Genomic DNA, 17,487 nt, shown 5'->3' on the forward strand with positions numbered 1-17,487 from the left:
TTATCTGTAGAACTGTTAATAGCTACAAACATTCTTTCAATGCTGTATCAGAGCCTGAAGTCAAATCTTGTGGTGGTCTGCTATGGCAAAATTTTGTTTACACGGGGTGCTGAAAAAGGTAACAAATTTACAAGAACTAAACAGAGGAGTTGTATTTCAACATACTGCTTGACCTCCCAAACAGCCCTCAAAAAACACCACATCAGCAACCTAAAAAAAACTTACTTGGAATTTATAGCAAGTTTAAATAAGGTAGGGGAAAGTTACTGGCTGGGTGAAATTTACCCAGATGCAGAAACAAAAAGCTCTCAGCAAACAATGATAATTAACAGCTAGAATGAGCTCCTTACCAGTTAGCAGATAAGAGCCAATGCAGTTATACTACCCATTTTGTCCCATCAGTGGGTAGCTAGTCAACAATTCCTGGTGAGGGGGTTCACTGCCCAAACATCCCACACCCAGTAACAAATATAAAGCATGGATTGAGAGAGTGGGGAAAACTAAAAATTACAGCACTTACTTTTGAAGAATATACAGAACATTTTCCTACATATATTTCAAAATAATAATATAATAAATAAATAATAACAAGCTATGTGTAACTGCATGATGGTGAAAACTGATCCAGAAGAGTAAAAGTCAAAATCTTTGGAGTAAGTGTATGCAATTCATTATACTTAGGAATCAGGAAGTATTCCGTTTTTTCAAACAATTTTTTTTAGCCTGGTATCAACCATAATGAAGTTTCTCTACATTGCCAGTTTCTTCATAAAAGTATTGTACACGTCTTTAAGGTCATGTTATTTTTCTTCTTTATGCTGCACAACAAGGCCTGAACTAAAACAAAGTTGTAACCCTTCTACTACCTGATTTGTCATCCCTAGTTCTGACAAAGTTTTTAACTGCAATGCACACGTAAAAACTAAATATTCTACAATGAAATAACCCTGCCCTGTTACCACAGAACATTTGTCCAGCTAACAATGAGCGACTGAAAAGAAGTTATGTAACAAAAATTATGTCTCACCAAACACTGGCTAGACATCACCTACCACCAAGATTAACACTGACATTTCTGGGTACCTGCTAGACTGAAGTGTAGCCACCAGTGCTTATGAACCATTTGTGCTACCATTAAAATTTTCTTCTGACTCTTTCAACAGAGATCTGAGCAAGGAGAGGTTTCAATGTGTCTGATTACCAATTCTTATCTTTCCCATCTTTTGGAAAGCTCATAGTTAAGATTCTCTAGAAAAGGTATCACCAGTTACTGGGACTGCTTGTTCTAGTCTTGTTAATTCCAGCTTGTTAGATCTGCTACCTCTAATAACTATGGTGTTTAGTACGAGCTAACAACTTAACTACCTAGCTGTTAGGTCACTCATCCGGTGCAATTTGTGAACAGCAGAAGTGACAAACCCTTTTTCAACATGGTGGACCACAGATCTCTAAATCTGACTCATGCCAAAAAAAATAAGAGTTATGCTGGTTGATTTCAGGTAATCCCCTTCCTGCCTGACCATCCCCACAAGCTGAGAAGCACCAAACTGTACGTTATTTAGTATGCTGAGCACACACTGCTGCTTTAGTATAAAAAGCTTTGTTATTAAATCACTACTATTACTATAGTTGCAAAGAAATCCTAGATAGCCTTACAAGATACAAAAAGAAATGAAAATTAATCTCAACACTTCAGGCCAAATTTTTCAGCCATTTAATGCTTCATGGACAGAGCATTTAATGCTCAAGGACACCAAGAGCCATTTTTCTCCTCCAAAACTTGCTAGTGGTAGCTTTAAAGGCTTTTGTACACTTTCTAACCTTACTTTCAGAATTATCTTATTACAATGTGTAAAAAGGGAAGAAATAAATTAGTTCCATTGTCTTCAACAGCATGTATGCTCATATAAGACATCAGTATCACCAATAATGACTACTGGCACTTTCAAAAGTAGTGCTTATGTAGAAATACTGCTATGAATGTATTTTGATTGCACCCAATTGCTCTGCCAGCTCCTCTCATGCAGAGGATTACCTCACCTATTTATTTATAGCAACCCAGATTCACTTTCTTATCAAACACCTGACTGGGTATAGCCCCAGCACACATTTTATCATTTCCATTTTGTACCATTTGATCTAACCACTCACCTTTGTGGTAGCTATACTATTTACAAAGCTGATCTGCTGGAACCCTTTTTCACTCAGAGTGAGGCACACATCCCATCGTTCATTCACGACTTCGTGGATGACTTTGAGCGCGACTCCGGTTTCATCCAGCTTGTCCTTTACGTAAAGATCTACGTAGCTGCGAAATCCATTTACCTACAAGTAAAGGTAACAGTCACTACTCTCTCCACCAAATACTCAGTACAGCCAAGACATATCAAGTGATGTTCTTACAGGTAGTTTCTTCCCATTCAACATGACTTTGACTCCTTTGCATGACCCAGCCAAATCATATGCTCGTCTTGTCATCAGGGCCACAATATCCTTATCAAGCTTTTCCATCTTAAATTTAGACAGATCTGGCTGGAATGTAATGCATGTGTAGTCATCACCTTCAAAATGCTTAATCTTGGGTTCAGAGGTCTTCATCATGTTGTTCATCCAAGTCTTTGGAAACAAAACATTTTAGATGTTAGTTTACAACACCTTACCCTCGTCCTTTATTCCCTTTTCTAGCTATGCTGGGATTGCAATAATTACACAACAAAAAAACTCACAAATTTCCCCTGGTAAAACACTACACAAAGTTAACTGATTTACAAAAGTAAGCACAAGCATAGGTGACAGCATATTTGTGGTTTCTGGAAACAGGCAGGTATTATTACATTGATGGACATGATTCTAATGCAAATGGGGCCTCCCACAGAATTTACTAAATTAAAGTGAGCTGGGATTACAGTCTTTGTTACCCATCCGTTTAACACTTTCAATCTACTACACACCTCGACAGAGAGGCTTTTTAGTCCCTGTGCAGAGACTCAGCATCATGATGGCTGTACAGTGCGCCCAAAAAAAAAAAACCCAAGGTGTTCATATTTGACTCGGAAGTCTTGTATCATTCCCTCTTTAAGAACATGGGCACATCTGCATGATCAAGCAGAACACCTGCTCACAGCATATATCGAAGTCCAGTTTTAATAAATTCTCACAGATTTTGACAATCGTAGCACTTTAAGCCATAAAGCATTTAGTCATTTTCAAAAAGTACATTTGAACCAATATTAATTTTCCCTTTGGCAGTCAGCAATAAAATATTACATTTTTTAAGAGACAGGCATAACAGATTAAGTGTATTATTTATGTATTGATATGACAGCATGACCAGAAATTAATTAATTGTCCAGAAAGTACTAGAAGAAAGCTCCCAGCTAGGAAATACTGTAAAGCCACGGAACTTTGGTATCTATTACTCTGCCAAACTACTTTAAACTTTTAGAAAGGTGGCCATTTCAAAGTTATATACAGTAGACCTGACCACATTCTTGGCCTGTGTGCTAACAATGAGCAATGGGTTCATGTGGGGAATTTTCATTTAAGTCCACGTGGGGCTAGTTAAATTTACAACATAGAAACTAAAAAATCTGTTTCTTAACACCATACAAAATTACATAGATAATTGTTTCCATGTTTGTATAGCTAAGTAGAAAGATTCATTTGACAAATCATACAATAGCAATTTCAAAATGTATTCCTTTTCACAGGTACATTAATATACTTCACATTTAACAGAAATTTGGCGGTTTTTAGTCACCAAACACTCCAAAGAAAGCATTATTTTACCCAAAAAGCCTAAAATATAGAAATACCAATTTTTACCAACTGAACTAACCTAGCCTGCAAACTGCACATCCCTTTGAATGAGAAATTATCCATTTTATTAAATACTCCTATATGTGTTAGATTTTACACCTATAACTAAAAAAAGAAAAAAGAAGTTTTTAACATTTCTATACCTGCTTAAAGCTGTGTTTGTACTCCTTGCAAGCAGTTTCAACTGTAAACTTTGTACTAAATATGTTACAAAGTTTTGCACCATAGCCATTGCGTCCACCTGAAAAAAACAATATATAGTAAATTAGGGTCAGTTTAAATTTAGGATAATAAATCATATTCTGATTTATCAAATTTATTTTTCCCTGCATTTTAGAAGCAGAAGTGCTTAAATACTCATATATATTACAATTAAAACATAAAAGTATGCTGTTTGTAACTCAATAATGAGTGTAATTAATAATTAGAGATGTAAATGTAAACTTCTCTGTAAACACTGGAATTAAAAAAGGAAGAGTAAGATATTTTCTTTACATCTTTTTACTCTAACAAAGAGCTATAGTAATAGTGACTGAGTAATCACCTGCTACGAAACAGAAGAGAAAGAGAAAAATTAAGAAGGGGAAGCATACTGAAGGGGTACACAATGGCTTAACTGAATAAAACAAAGCACATTGAACAGCCTTGCCTGTAACTTTTTTCTCATCATCATCATAGTTGCTGGACGTTAGTAGCTGCCCAAAGATTAAAGCAGGTACGTATACTTTTTCTACTTTGTGTTCCACAACTGGTATCCCCTTTCCATTATTCCATATGCTGATAATGTTAGATTCCCTAAAAAATATTGAAGACATTAAGCAAATGAATGCAATCTTGAAAACAGACTTCAGCATACCTGTTTAAACACAGTAAATAAAATAACTACATAAAAATATAGCAGAAGACCATATTCTTACCACATTTATTTAGAGCTCTAAAAAATTCAATTACAAAAAAACTCTATTTATTTTTGCTTATTAGATGTCTTGGAAGAAGGAGCTTAAATTGTCCATACATGACAGTATTTCATACAACAATAACGCCCAAAAATCTGTTTGAAGAGCTTTCACTGTCAACCTGAACTGCAACAGGATCCTGACAGTGACAGAATTAAACTCAAGTTAGAGATACAGGTTTCATTGAAGTCCATCCAGACAAGTTATCATCTCTTTAAAAGAGTTATTTCTGAGTTATGATAAATATTGTGACTTATTTTATGTGTAAGTGCCAAAATCCATCGATATCTGGCATCATTAATATTTCTAGCTCTTACACAGTTTTCATTTTTGAGTATTAGAGAGTTCAAAATCAGGACAGGTCAGGCAAATTTACACATTTACAATTTCCCTCCCACACCATGATGAAAGCAGAAAAATTGCTTCTCAGCATATTTACCCTAAAGGTTAGGTCTGAAAACTAGCTTTCTAAGAAATTTATTATTCAGTTAAATGTCACTGAAAATGTACTACTAAAGGAACCCAATCAGCATCTACTTAAATACTGTACTTCTCACCTAAAATTATCTCTACAAGTATTCAGTTTCAAAAACATGGTAATGATGTATTTGCAACATGAAGTTTCAGTGTGATATAAATTACTAATTCAAACAGTCTTATCCTAATGCTGAAGGAATTAACACAGAAGTTCAAGAGAGGCAAAACTGTGTTACAAAACCTCAAAGCTGGTATTTAAGATTTGCAGAGAACCTGGCTGGCTATAGTTATGCACTGCCAATTTAAATTTATCATAAATTTTATGGACTTCTGGTTTTAAGTTTCATTCAAACCTTAACAAATGGTTAAGGAAAGCAATTATTATAAATTCAGAATGGTAGCACTTTTAATTCACCACTTCATCTTAAAATGTGAAGCTAACGGAAACAATTCCAAAAACATTCTATTTCCAAGAAATCCAATTTCATTAGTAAAATCATTTGTACAAATCTAAACTGCAATAGCACTGGCAGGGAAAGTAAATGAAAGCATGCTTTTACTTACGGATCAATGGATATTTTAATACAAGTCATATTCTTGTCCCTCTGCTTATTGTCAGCAGCATTTACTATGAAACAAAGAAGCACAAATTAACACTTCATAGGCAATTATTAATCTCTTGGTCTGCAAAACTGATTTTATACATATTCTACCAGCAGTTACAATAGTCCAGGTATTTCTTAATCCCTTTGTATATATTTTGTATCTTAGCACTGGAGTCTATAAATACAACCAAGTATCTACAAGAAGATATTTTTCAACCTTCTTATAATTACTGATTCTATTTCTAGCAGTTAGACTATCTCAGAAATAAATATAGAAGTGTATTTTGTGAGCTCATAACTGTTCTTAACATATTGAGCACTTCATTCTTCTCTTTTTCTTGTTTGGATATTCGCTTGTTTGGATATGCAGTATGTACATGAAAAACCCTAGAAACTTACATGCATCACCAGACCAGTTTACACATTGAAACACACCAAAAAACTCACATCCATTGCTGAGTGTTTTGACTGCAGCACAAGTTCTCTCTAAAGATCCTGCAAGACTTGTAACTCACAGTCTACACAGTTTAGGATCAAAACAAGGATAACTAGCAATTAACACTTTAGATCAGAATTTAATTAAACTGCATTGCCATGTATATGAACTACAGGAAGCAGAAATGTGACAGTGGCCACTAAATATGAAAACAGAATACAGTCATTCTCAGTTTCTGTCTCATCATCCATGAAACAGATGAAGGTAAAACCCCAAAGTACAATATCTGACAAGTAACATCTGACAAGGACCTCAGTATAAGACCAGCTATTTCAAGGTGCTTTTGCTAAAATCATGAAGTGCAGTTTCATTCAAAATCATGCATAGCTTAAACGTCCCATTTTCATAATGTTACTACACTGTCCCCTAGTTCTCAAACCCCACTCACTGGAAAACTTATCAGTGCTTCATAAAGCAGCAATAACCTGTGAAGTACTACAGTAATGACAAACTACAGATCTTCCTTCTGAATGGGACAATATGGAAGTGGTCTTCCTAACACGAAAAGCCAAAAAACTTAAGATCTATGAGGCAGCACTCAAAACAGAAGAGATTAAAGGTTTTCATTCCCATGTTTATCAAATTAAGTAATAAGTTAAAAATAATATTAAAAATATTAAGCATTATTTTCCATATGGTTAAGATACATCACCTCAAAGACAGCAATGCTGTAAAGCAATTTTAGAGATGTGGAAAAGTTGTGAACCTAATGAAGGTCACAACAAAACTGACCTCAGTAGACCATAACTTAATTTATGAGGTAATCCTACCAATCTTTTAAACAGAACTTCATAAAAGCTGGTAAGTCCAAGATTTCATGCCAATTAGGCCAAAATATCAGTTCAGAAGACAGCACATTATTCATATATTCCACATCTCTACTGCTGATTCCTGTGTGCCTGTCACCAACAGAATATCATCAACCAACAAATCACAGTAACTCAGAGAATTCTGACAAAATTTTCTAAAAATAATTTTTTATGCCTCAGTCATAGTGCTTTTTAATGGCAGAATGATACTCATTTATTTTAAAACGGTATGAAGTCTAGAAATGACCCATGAAAACTACCACTACTATCCTTCTGTACAGAAGGAGGAAGTTTTAATGATTGATGAAAGGATGATCTAAGTGAACACTCAGATAACTCGGAAGTTGCATTCTTTTGGAGGAAAAGTATTTTTTCAAATGTCACTTTAAATAGTAGCCCTAAAAACATTTAATGGATTAAAAATCTTGTAGCAATATTGATCATAAAGAATGATCTAGTTTGGGCATGCAGTAACAAATTTTTACATTTTCTTACAAGTTCAGCTGAAAACTCTTCCTTTTTAAACTGTTCTATAGTTCTAGACTGCACTCAAATTTTATGCCCTATAGTTTAACAGGATTCAAGTCTGGGATTTAAACTTGATATATACAAGTTGATGTACTTTGAGAGCACTCAGATAAGATGATACTCCACAATGCTAAGGCACTATTATTGCTAAAAATACTTACCAAGAATTTCATCAAAGATCTTGTACAATCCTGGAACAAAGGTTACTTCTCTGCAATTCATTCCTACATCTTCATCATAAACCCACATTAACTACACGGAAACAAAATAAAATAAAAGTATTTACTATCTTGGAAAACAAGTCTGCGATTCTCTAAGATCTATTTCCTTCAGGAACTTTCCTCTTACAGTCTGATTACTGTAGCCCTACAAGACAAAAGCAGAAGTCTGCAGAAGTTATAGCTGTACCCACAAAGAATTTCATAATGAAAATCCATTATTTTTCTGCTTGGCGGGGAACTCCCAACAGTACAGACAGTGAAGTTCAAAGCAATTTAAAACTTCACACAAACAACTGAAGAAAGTGCCAGGAGGAGGCTTAAATTCTCTGTTCTCTACTAAACCAAGAGACCAAAGCATTTTTGCACTTAGTACAAATGCTACTCACAAATATATACATACAAATTTGTGTGCTCATAGGCATTCGTGAGCACAGACCTGTACATGCATAGCTGTCTGCTTACACACACAGGTGAGTGTTTGTATTTTGACTGGATTTCAGTATTTTTTGATCATCTCTTTTCAGATGAACTCAATGCCTTAAAGCAAGTCTTATCCCCTTCCTACACATGCATACATAAACAAGACCACTACTTTTGACCTTCTAATTCAGAAAATTGAGAAAAACAGAGATGTACCTATTTAATAACCAGAAGAGACATCTCCCCATTAAAGCAAGAAAAACCATTAACACTGTAAATTTAGTGACATTTACCTGAGTTAAGGGTTCCACTGACCCAATGTAGGTATCTGGACGGAGGAGGATGTGCTCAAGCTGAGTCTTTTTCTGATAAACTCTCTCAACAGACATCTTCTTTGAAGTGTCATTTTTATTAATGCTTTCTGAGTCTTCCTTTTTTGAAGCATTCATCTGATTATCAAATAATGTCTAAAAAAACCAAATGAAAACAACAATCAACCTCATTCAATCTGTCACACTTGAGATATAAACAAAATCTGACAGAGATTTAAATTACAATCAAAACTTGTCATGTAATTTAAATGTTAAGTTTTCAGATGTATTAAGATAAAGCTTCCTTGCAACAGAGAAAAATCAACAGATTACATGACAGATCCTTAACAAATAGTTGCGTATTCAAACTTCAGCAATTTACTAAGCACAATAAACCAAAATAAGGAAAAAACAGCACAAAAGGCACCCATTTCTTCAGGTTAAGAATTTATAACATTCATTTTATGTATAAGCATTTGAATCCAAACCACTGAATACTGTTCTAAATGGTAACAGCAATACTACACTTTTACATTATTATCTGGACAATTCATTCAGCAGGACTTAAGAAACACTATAATGCCTCTCCTACTGGCTTCTCAATTACTATAACTTACATTCTCTATTGAGGTGATCAAACCTGATACAATCCCAGAAAGCTTTATAATGAATGGAGAGATATTAATTTACAAGAGCATATAGAGGAATGACAAGGGAGAATGGCTTCACACTGAAAGCAGGTTTAGATTATATATTAGGAAGACATTATTTACTGTGAGGCTGGTGAGGCACTGGAACAGGTTGCCCAGAGAAGCTGTGGATGCCCCAACCCTGGGAGTGTCCAAGGCCAGGCTGGATGGAACTTTGAGCAACCTGGTCTAGTGAAAGGTGTCCCTGCCCACAGCAGGGGGGTTTGAACTTGATGATCTTTAAGGTCTCTTCCTAACCAGGTCATTCTATGATTCTTTGAAATAAGCCAAGGACTCTAAGAAGAGAGAACCACATAGGCTAATGTTGGAATTTAACAGAATTAAAGCCTAATCTGTCTGAATTTTATGAAAAATACCTTGAAGAACAGTTTTATGGTAAACCAAAACACTTTGGGATGGGGCCCAGGTAAGATAAAGAGATTTGATGCACTTTCAGCAATTTTTTTCCTGATAGATACTTCCTTGCCTTTGAATGAAAATCCCATTAAAAAAGGTTAATCTCAGAACGACCAAATAGACTGGCCCTCTTCTGAGACAGTAAAAGCATATATACAAAGAGACTAGGAATGATGTTTTACAGTATGCATGCCTATCTATAAATTGGAATTATCCAAATTACTTTAAAAATGACAGTAAATGTAACTTTAATTCACATGATTTATTTGCCTGCCTTAGGAAGATATAAGAAATTCTGTCTCCACCCACCCAGTACCTGAAATTGCCTCCTTCTCTCAGAGAGGGTTTATCAACACTGAAGCAGGTGTGACATGACCAATAGGAACTATCACCAAACAAATAATGAGAGCAAAACTCACTTGCCACTCAGGTAAATTTTCTCCCTCTCATTTAGCTGTTTCCAGTATGTGTCTATATATGGTACATACAGGCTAAACTCCAACCTTCAATTAACCAGTCATCCTGCAAATCTTTTGTCCAAAAGGAAGTGTAATCACTTCTCTTTCAACCTAGCGTTTGTTGCAGCCCCAGATAGTACTGAAAGCAAAGGGCACATAAATCCATAGGAAAAAAAGGAGCAAAGGATACTGAACTCACACTAACAACTTCAGTAGAATCAAAAAGGCCAAACACCAACCTATAGCACACAATTCTCCACATGTTAATCTCATTTTTCTTCTCCAGCTTCTAGTACTCAGGCTTTGATGCCTCTACACCCCTCCACCCCCCCACCCCCCCCCACCCAGTTGGCAGAAGAATAAAGCTTTTAATTCTATTCATAACATGGGCAATTACCTTTCTCCTCCAGATTCAGAGATCACATTTTTCTAGTTTATTTATGGAAATTCTAGGAAGTACACTTTCGGAACTTTGAGAGAGGCAGATTGTGTGCACCAAGGATGACAACAACCAATTATTTGGCCATGAGTAAACCAGAACATGCCAAATGAGAATAACATTCTCTATTACCTACTCCTATATCTGACAGCATCCAGAGGAAAAGGGGAAAGAACCCAGGGAACCTCACAATCTGGAACAAGGACTACATGCAGCAGAGTTGGAGCCACAACACTAGCTCTCATGACTATTCTTCTGGAGTCTATCTCATTTTCTGCCAAACATGGAAGTTGCAAAATCACATGGGCGATAAGAGGGCTTTAGTATCCAGGTTAATTTAGCCTTCACAGTTATTTGGTTGTAAACTGTGATAACCCTGCCACCATCATCCTAAAAATATTAGCCATGCATCAACTAAGCAAGCAGAAAAGGAACAGAATTTTGCAAATAGATGCACTAAAATGATACATGGAAGAGGAGGAATAAGAACTGTTACTAAAGAAGCATTGCCAATATTTGCAACATAATTTTTTTCACTGAAGTAGCTCTGTGGATGATGTCCAGGCTTTCAATGAGTTTCACTGTACATGTATATAAATATTTTTTATTTTATTACCATCTCTGACATCATATCTCATAGGAATTATCCTTAGCTCCCTTACTGATCCCACAGCTCTGTTAACACTGTTTTACTATGTTCACTTGTTCTGAAGGGACCAGTGACTAGCAGGAAAATAATATTTCTCAGATTAAATAAGTGTTGGAAAAAAAATGGAAGAGAGGGGATGCAGTTGATAGAGAATGCAAAAGAATTCCACATGCAAAGACCATCAAAACTTGTTCAAACAAATCTGTTCCATTTGCTCCCAATTCTTAGGCCATAAGAAGTTTTTACAGCCAGGGAAGTTTGTAATGGGCAGCTATCACATATTTCTTCAGCTGACATATTTATCAGTATTATATTCTCAGGACTGTTCTGAGACAGGTCTCCAAAATGCTTCTACTCATCCAATGTGCAAGGACTGGGATCTAACCATACATCACAACTCAGCACACACATTAACACAAAGTGAGAACTTAAACCTTAGCCTAAATATTTAGGTTACAACTTTCCTGCCTCCAATAGCAAAAATGCTACAGGATGAGTAGAGTACAAGTCAGAAGGTTAGCAAAAGTCCATCTGATTGTCACTGAGTAGCTCTAGATTGGGAAAAATTATTACAGAATAGAATACTGGGAGGGGATTTCTACAAGCTATTGCCTTTAATACAATGCTAAGAAATGCATTTCTGCTTTCCAGTCAAAGTCTTACTGACAGCTTAGAGAAGTTTATACTTTCCAATTTATCAGCAATAAATGTAGAGTATCAAAACTCTATCTTCCATTGAGATGTTACTTTCAAAATGTTGTCATATTGACAGACAAGGGAGGTCACACACAAACAAACTATTGCATAAAAAGTGTCCCTTGGGGACACTTGAGGTTTGTTGAAGGCCACCATTAGTAAGGATCCTCTGCTGTTGCACTCCCTGGGACACCTATGTCCATTATTGTTTATAACACACTCATTGGAACATGACAATGTATGATTTAAGAAGGAAGAAAAATACACAAAGGATCAGCATATTTTATTTCTGCTCAAGGATTTAAAAGAAAGGAAAAAAGTAGTCTTAACTTCAATGAACTTTAATGCTATAGTTTTTATTTTAGTTTTTATTAAGACATCACAAAATATGCCAAGCTTAAATGTTCATTTCATTGTCATAGAGAAGGACAGATTTTATTAATGATGTATGATTTCATTCATACAATACTACAAGAATCATAATAATCTGCATGCAAAAAACCCTTGTGTTATAAACATTCAGAACTCATTTAACACACTACTGAAACACAACCACAAAAGCAAAAGCCCAAATGTCTTCAATTCTACAAATTAATGTAATTATGTAGGTATGCAAGGACGAGAAGTCCACAGAACTGCAGTTTCCCAGGCCAAGCATTTTGAGCTGTGCTGTACCCAGAAAACCAATTCTGAATATTTTTATCTCCATCTCAAATGGACATTTTTAGAGTTGTTTAGATGCTTAGAACTCATTCCAAAAAAGAGAAAATCTTCATCACCAAACACAGGATAGAGATCTAAGAACAAAAATATCCTCCACAGTCTTCACATTCTGTGTTCCTTGATAAAAAACCAAAATAAAATTTAAGTGTTTTCAACTTCTGAATTTCTACTACTTAAAATACAGATAAATTCAACAGTCCTCCCCCACTTTTCTTTTTTTTTTTTGTTTTAAACTGGGCGAGTACCTAACCACAGTGCTGTTTAACTCTCAATCTCTGCTGTATATTTTGGAACTGTCTCAAGAATGCCTTTTGTATTCTGTCCTGTATGAAAGATCTTCACCATTGTTAAAGCTTCAATAACACTTCTCAAAACAGCATCAGCTGTTGTTTCATGAGAAAACCCCTAAAGAGAATTAACCAAGTGTCACAAAGGGCTTAAGTCTTCTGCTTCACAGTAGGAATGCTTTTTGCTTGTTTGTTTATAGGTTACCCAATCTTCAAGGGCTGCTTTACAATTTTAATGTTGCCAATTTTTTTTTTTTTTTTTTTTTTTTTTTTTTTTTTTGACACAGTGTATGACTTTGCCAGCATTTTTGTGACATTCAAAACTTTACAAATTCTTATTTATCTTGTGGACTTTCTAACCCTCCAGACTGGTGACAAATACACACATATGGTATGTCAGCAAGACAACCATGCTTAAGTAGTTTGGAAAGCTACAACCTATTGCACTGCTCATCCTCTTTCAAAGACATGCAGTCAAACTTTATACAGTGACCTCTGATGGTGCCAGCTTCCTACATGCTCTTAAACACAGCATAGTGGCAACTGGAGAGAAAAATCCCAATTCTCAGTTGACAGCAATTGTTGCACAGGTTACCACACCAAAACTATTGTGCATGCTGTCATGACCAGGTCTTATTGTGGCAACTGCTTTCCCCAGGTTGACTGAAATGTCTGCAGAGCTTCCCTTTTGAAGGTGTTTTCGCCATTAATTTGTCTAGTACTCTGTGAAAGCTGCAGTCATTCTTTCCTTTGGTGATCTCCACAGCCAGGACCCAAGTAGCTGCTGACAGACAACAGTCTGACAACAAGGCTTTTATTGTCCACCTACAACCCATGAATTCACACATTTTGCTTTGGCATCTTCTTTCTTCATATTTTGTCTTTTTTTTTGTTTGGTTGGTTGTTTTTTGTTTGGTTTTTGTTTGTTTGTTTGTTTTTGTTTGTTTGTTTTGTTTTTTGTTTTTGTTTTTTTTTCTCATGTTGTGTTTTCATCCATTGACATTTCTGTGTATAAGCAGGCAGGTATGACAACCATATTAGGTTAGAGATTTTTATTGCCTTTTTGTAATGAAAACAAGGTCATGTCATCTTTCTTTGTGTTTTGAGCCACCATGCTGAGTTTGGTTACTTACGCTGCAAACAGCTGTACTTCATGCAGCTAAATCTTAATACACATTTGATGTAGAGGGTTTGGCAGCACCAGAGAAAAGCTATTCCTATCTAAAGACACAATAACACATAAAGCTACAACGAAGAAGCCAGGTTTCATCATCAGTTTCAATCTTGCCACAGCTGGAATATACATCCTTGGCTTGACTCCTTACTTTAAGTGAAGGCTTTACTCTTAACTTAAGTAGATTAATTCCACACCATGGAAAGTTGAAAAACCTGAAACATGTTAATATTAATGTCTCTCCCCACTTACAAAAACTTAATTTTGTATTGGTCACTGTTAAGTCTCCTCCACTGCAAAATATCTCCATACAACAACACTAATAAACCATTTTTCTTTAGTCTGCATTCTTTCTTACCCCTATTAGGTTACAAGAAAAGGGCTCATTTTCTACATTGGCAGACAAGCATAAATGAGTCTAGAAGAGAATATGTAGGTGAACAAGAACTTTCCTTCTCTTTGTCTTTTCTGCCTTAAACTACTCCATATAATGAATACTCCTGATACATACTCCTGAATAGGCAAATACAGCCCTGGGACATAACAATTTAGAAAAGTACATGCCATGTGTCCTACATTTCCTTAAATAAAGTGTAGGATAAGCACATTTAGTGGGACAAGACAGTAAATTTTGAGTGTAATTAAGCTGTAAAACCTTGGGAGGTTAATTAAGTAATGAAATTCACAGATTAGAGTTCAAAACAAAACTACCTCTTCTGAGGGAGATATGCTATACCTCCAAAAAAAAAGTGTATAGGTGCCTTTTGATAATTACTAGGGAATTCTATAGATAACATGCACTTGACTGTAGTGTGTCATATTGGATCATAATGGCCTCTTCTTGCCCTAGAAAAATAGACAAGGAATAAAATTTTACCTAAATGTTTTGCAAACTTCCCAAAGAAAACTGTCTCAGAATACCTTCCACCATGAAAACAAAACTGGAGGGAGTTTCAAAATAAACCACTCTCCTGCTGTGTTTAACAAATGGTTGGGGTCTCCTGCCAAGATGAAAACACACAAAAGTAACAGTTCCCTTTTACCACAGCAAACTTTCATGGACTGTCACATAGCATTAGTGACATGAACTAAATCTCTCTATCACATCCTTCCCAAAGCTGATCATGGAAAGGAGTTCCCAGAAAATTCACCCAGAACTAGTATCACCAGTGAAACTAATCCATCTGTTCATTTTAAATTCCTAATTTTTTTCCCCTCTTTTTTTAATCCCCTGATTCTGACACTTTTCTCTGGACTCTGAAAACATCACATTACGTAGAGTTTAGTGACGATGATCCAGTTATAGAATAGCTTCAGAATGATCAGATTTCCCTGTTAGGGAAAACCAAAACTATTCATCGCTGCTGCCAAAAGGGCAAAATTCCTTCTTTCTTTCCTCCTCCACTCCTTACAGTGGAATCAAATCCACCTCCCAACAATCTGGTTCAGGGAGCAAATAGATTTTTTCCCCATTCTTCATCAACCAGAAGCAATCAGTTGTTCACTATCTCACTTTTGTGAACAACCTTGCTAGAGAATCAGACAAGTTAGTGGTGCAAAGAGCAGAAACACACAGCTAGGAGGATATATTTAAAAAAAAAAACCCACACTTTTCAACAGGTATTGCCAGCTTAGCTGCATGATGGAATGACACTCTTGGAATTACAGAGCTACATCTTCCTAGTAAACACCTAAACACCATAAAAGTAGCATCACTTTTATTTTAAGATTAATAATACATAACATAGAGGCACACCAGTTTTAAATAAAAATTTAGGGATTTGCTTTCTCCATTCTTTTTGAAGAATAAAACCTTTGTGCATATATGTATGCTCACTGTGATTACTGCTGACCAGACAATGATGCATATTGTTTTAAATATTAATTCATTTTTGGTCACATTAAGTTAGTATAGAAGCAGTCATGCTTTATTTGGCACAGGCTTCTACACAACCAGCAATACATTCAGATCCTGATCTTTCCTATGTTCTTTAAAAGCAGGTGTCTAACATCTGCCCTTGCATGATGACAAATTTAATTTTATTACTAGATTTTTCTGTTGGTCTGAAATTTTTTAGTTGTCTACCCACTGACAAGTTCTATTCCAATACTAAAGTTTTTATTGCTCACACAGTATCAAAAAGTACATCCGTGGATGATCTGGTAACAGATAATGTTCTAAGATTCTCTTATTTTCAGCTAAAATTCAGAGACGAACAAGGGAAAAAATACTCTAAAACAAAAATTAATTTATTAATGTTATACTTTAAGACACCTTATGACTGTTTTCTTACAGATTCTAGTAACATAGGTCTTTGGAACCACTGGCTGAAGCTGTTTGATGACAGAATGCCCAAATCTGTTTGGTCCACTGTTTCACCAGACAGCTCACACATAAGCCCTCCACTAGCCAAGAAATCAAAAAGTTTGAGGTTCTCACATCTGAACTTCAGGTTAGCAGTTTCTGGCTGCACCTCTTTATAACTCAGTGTTTCCCACATCCTTGACCTCTTCTTAATGCTTTACTGCATCACTAGGTTTGAGCACTGTGAAAGTATTCCAGACTCCCAGCACATTTCCATTTCCCAATTGCAAGGATTACTTGCCACATTCTGATAGATTTTTGTTTCTGAAAAACAAAATCTTTTAAACCCATACAGGCTGTATGTCAACTATAGCATCAGCACTGTGGTATTTTCTTTCAGATGCTTTGGGTTCTATGGCCAGCTTGAACCCTTATCATACTGCAAGGTATTTTTTCCCCTGCTGACCTATCTTCATTATTAACAAATAAACTTAAGAAAAACTTTGGACAGGACTAAGGCAAGATTCAAGATGTTCACGCTGCAAAGACAGCACCTGGAGAGAACAAATCCAAGAGGATAGTTTCTGAGTTCATGTTAACTGGCACACATGAAGATTTCATTCTACAGATCACTCCAAACCCAGACTTTTCTGGTTAGATTCTGGACTGCCACTCACACTACATTAGTAATAGAGGAGAGCCCAAATATCATTCAGAAGTTACTGATCCAACTGCAGTCTTCAGTGGGAAGCAATCTTCTGCTGAACAAGAAAAACAAATTCTTAAACTCTCACAAATGTAACAGCTAACAGTATATTAGAATTTGTTTATAAGAACACGCCATTATGTTATTTGCCTGTCTACTTTGCATTGAAATACTAAAATACCTTGACTGTGATACATGGGTTTTTCACACTTTTAATACACACTTTTAATAATGGTGCCCTAAAAAGGAATTCAATATGATCAACAGAAACTATTAGAAAATAAATAACAACATATTTACTT

The 17,487-nt window shown here is 35.6% G+C and overlaps 1 protein-coding gene across 2 annotated transcripts in view; it reads right to left on the minus strand.

Annotated features, from left to right (window-relative positions):
- Window positions 1–17,487, minus strand: part of TOP2B (DNA topoisomerase II beta) — a 58,698-nt gene that overhangs the window by 32,009 nt on the left and 9,202 nt on the right. For both annotated transcript variants that reach the window (XM_021538075.3, XM_021538074.4), the window contains exons 2-8: window positions 8,625–8,798; window positions 7,852–7,942; window positions 5,817–5,880; window positions 4,469–4,614; window positions 3,963–4,060; window positions 2,404–2,616; window positions 2,152–2,325 (exon numbers count right to left, since the gene is read on the minus strand). In XM_021538075.3, the coding sequence (XP_021393750.1) occupies window positions 2,152–2,325; window positions 2,404–2,616; window positions 3,963–4,060; window positions 4,469–4,614; window positions 5,817–5,880; window positions 7,852–7,942; window positions 8,625–8,798 (960 nt within the window). The remainder of the gene's footprint in view (window positions 1–2,151; window positions 2,326–2,403; window positions 2,617–3,962; window positions 4,061–4,468; window positions 4,615–5,816; window positions 5,881–7,851; window positions 7,943–8,624; window positions 8,799–17,487) is intronic.

This window comes from Lonchura striata, chromosome 2, assembly GCF_050655825.1.
Source record: "Lonchura striata isolate lonStrDom1 chromosome 2, ASM5065582v1, whole genome shotgun sequence".
Lineage (NCBI taxonomy): Eukaryota > Metazoa > Chordata > Aves > Passeriformes > Estrildidae > Lonchura > Lonchura striata.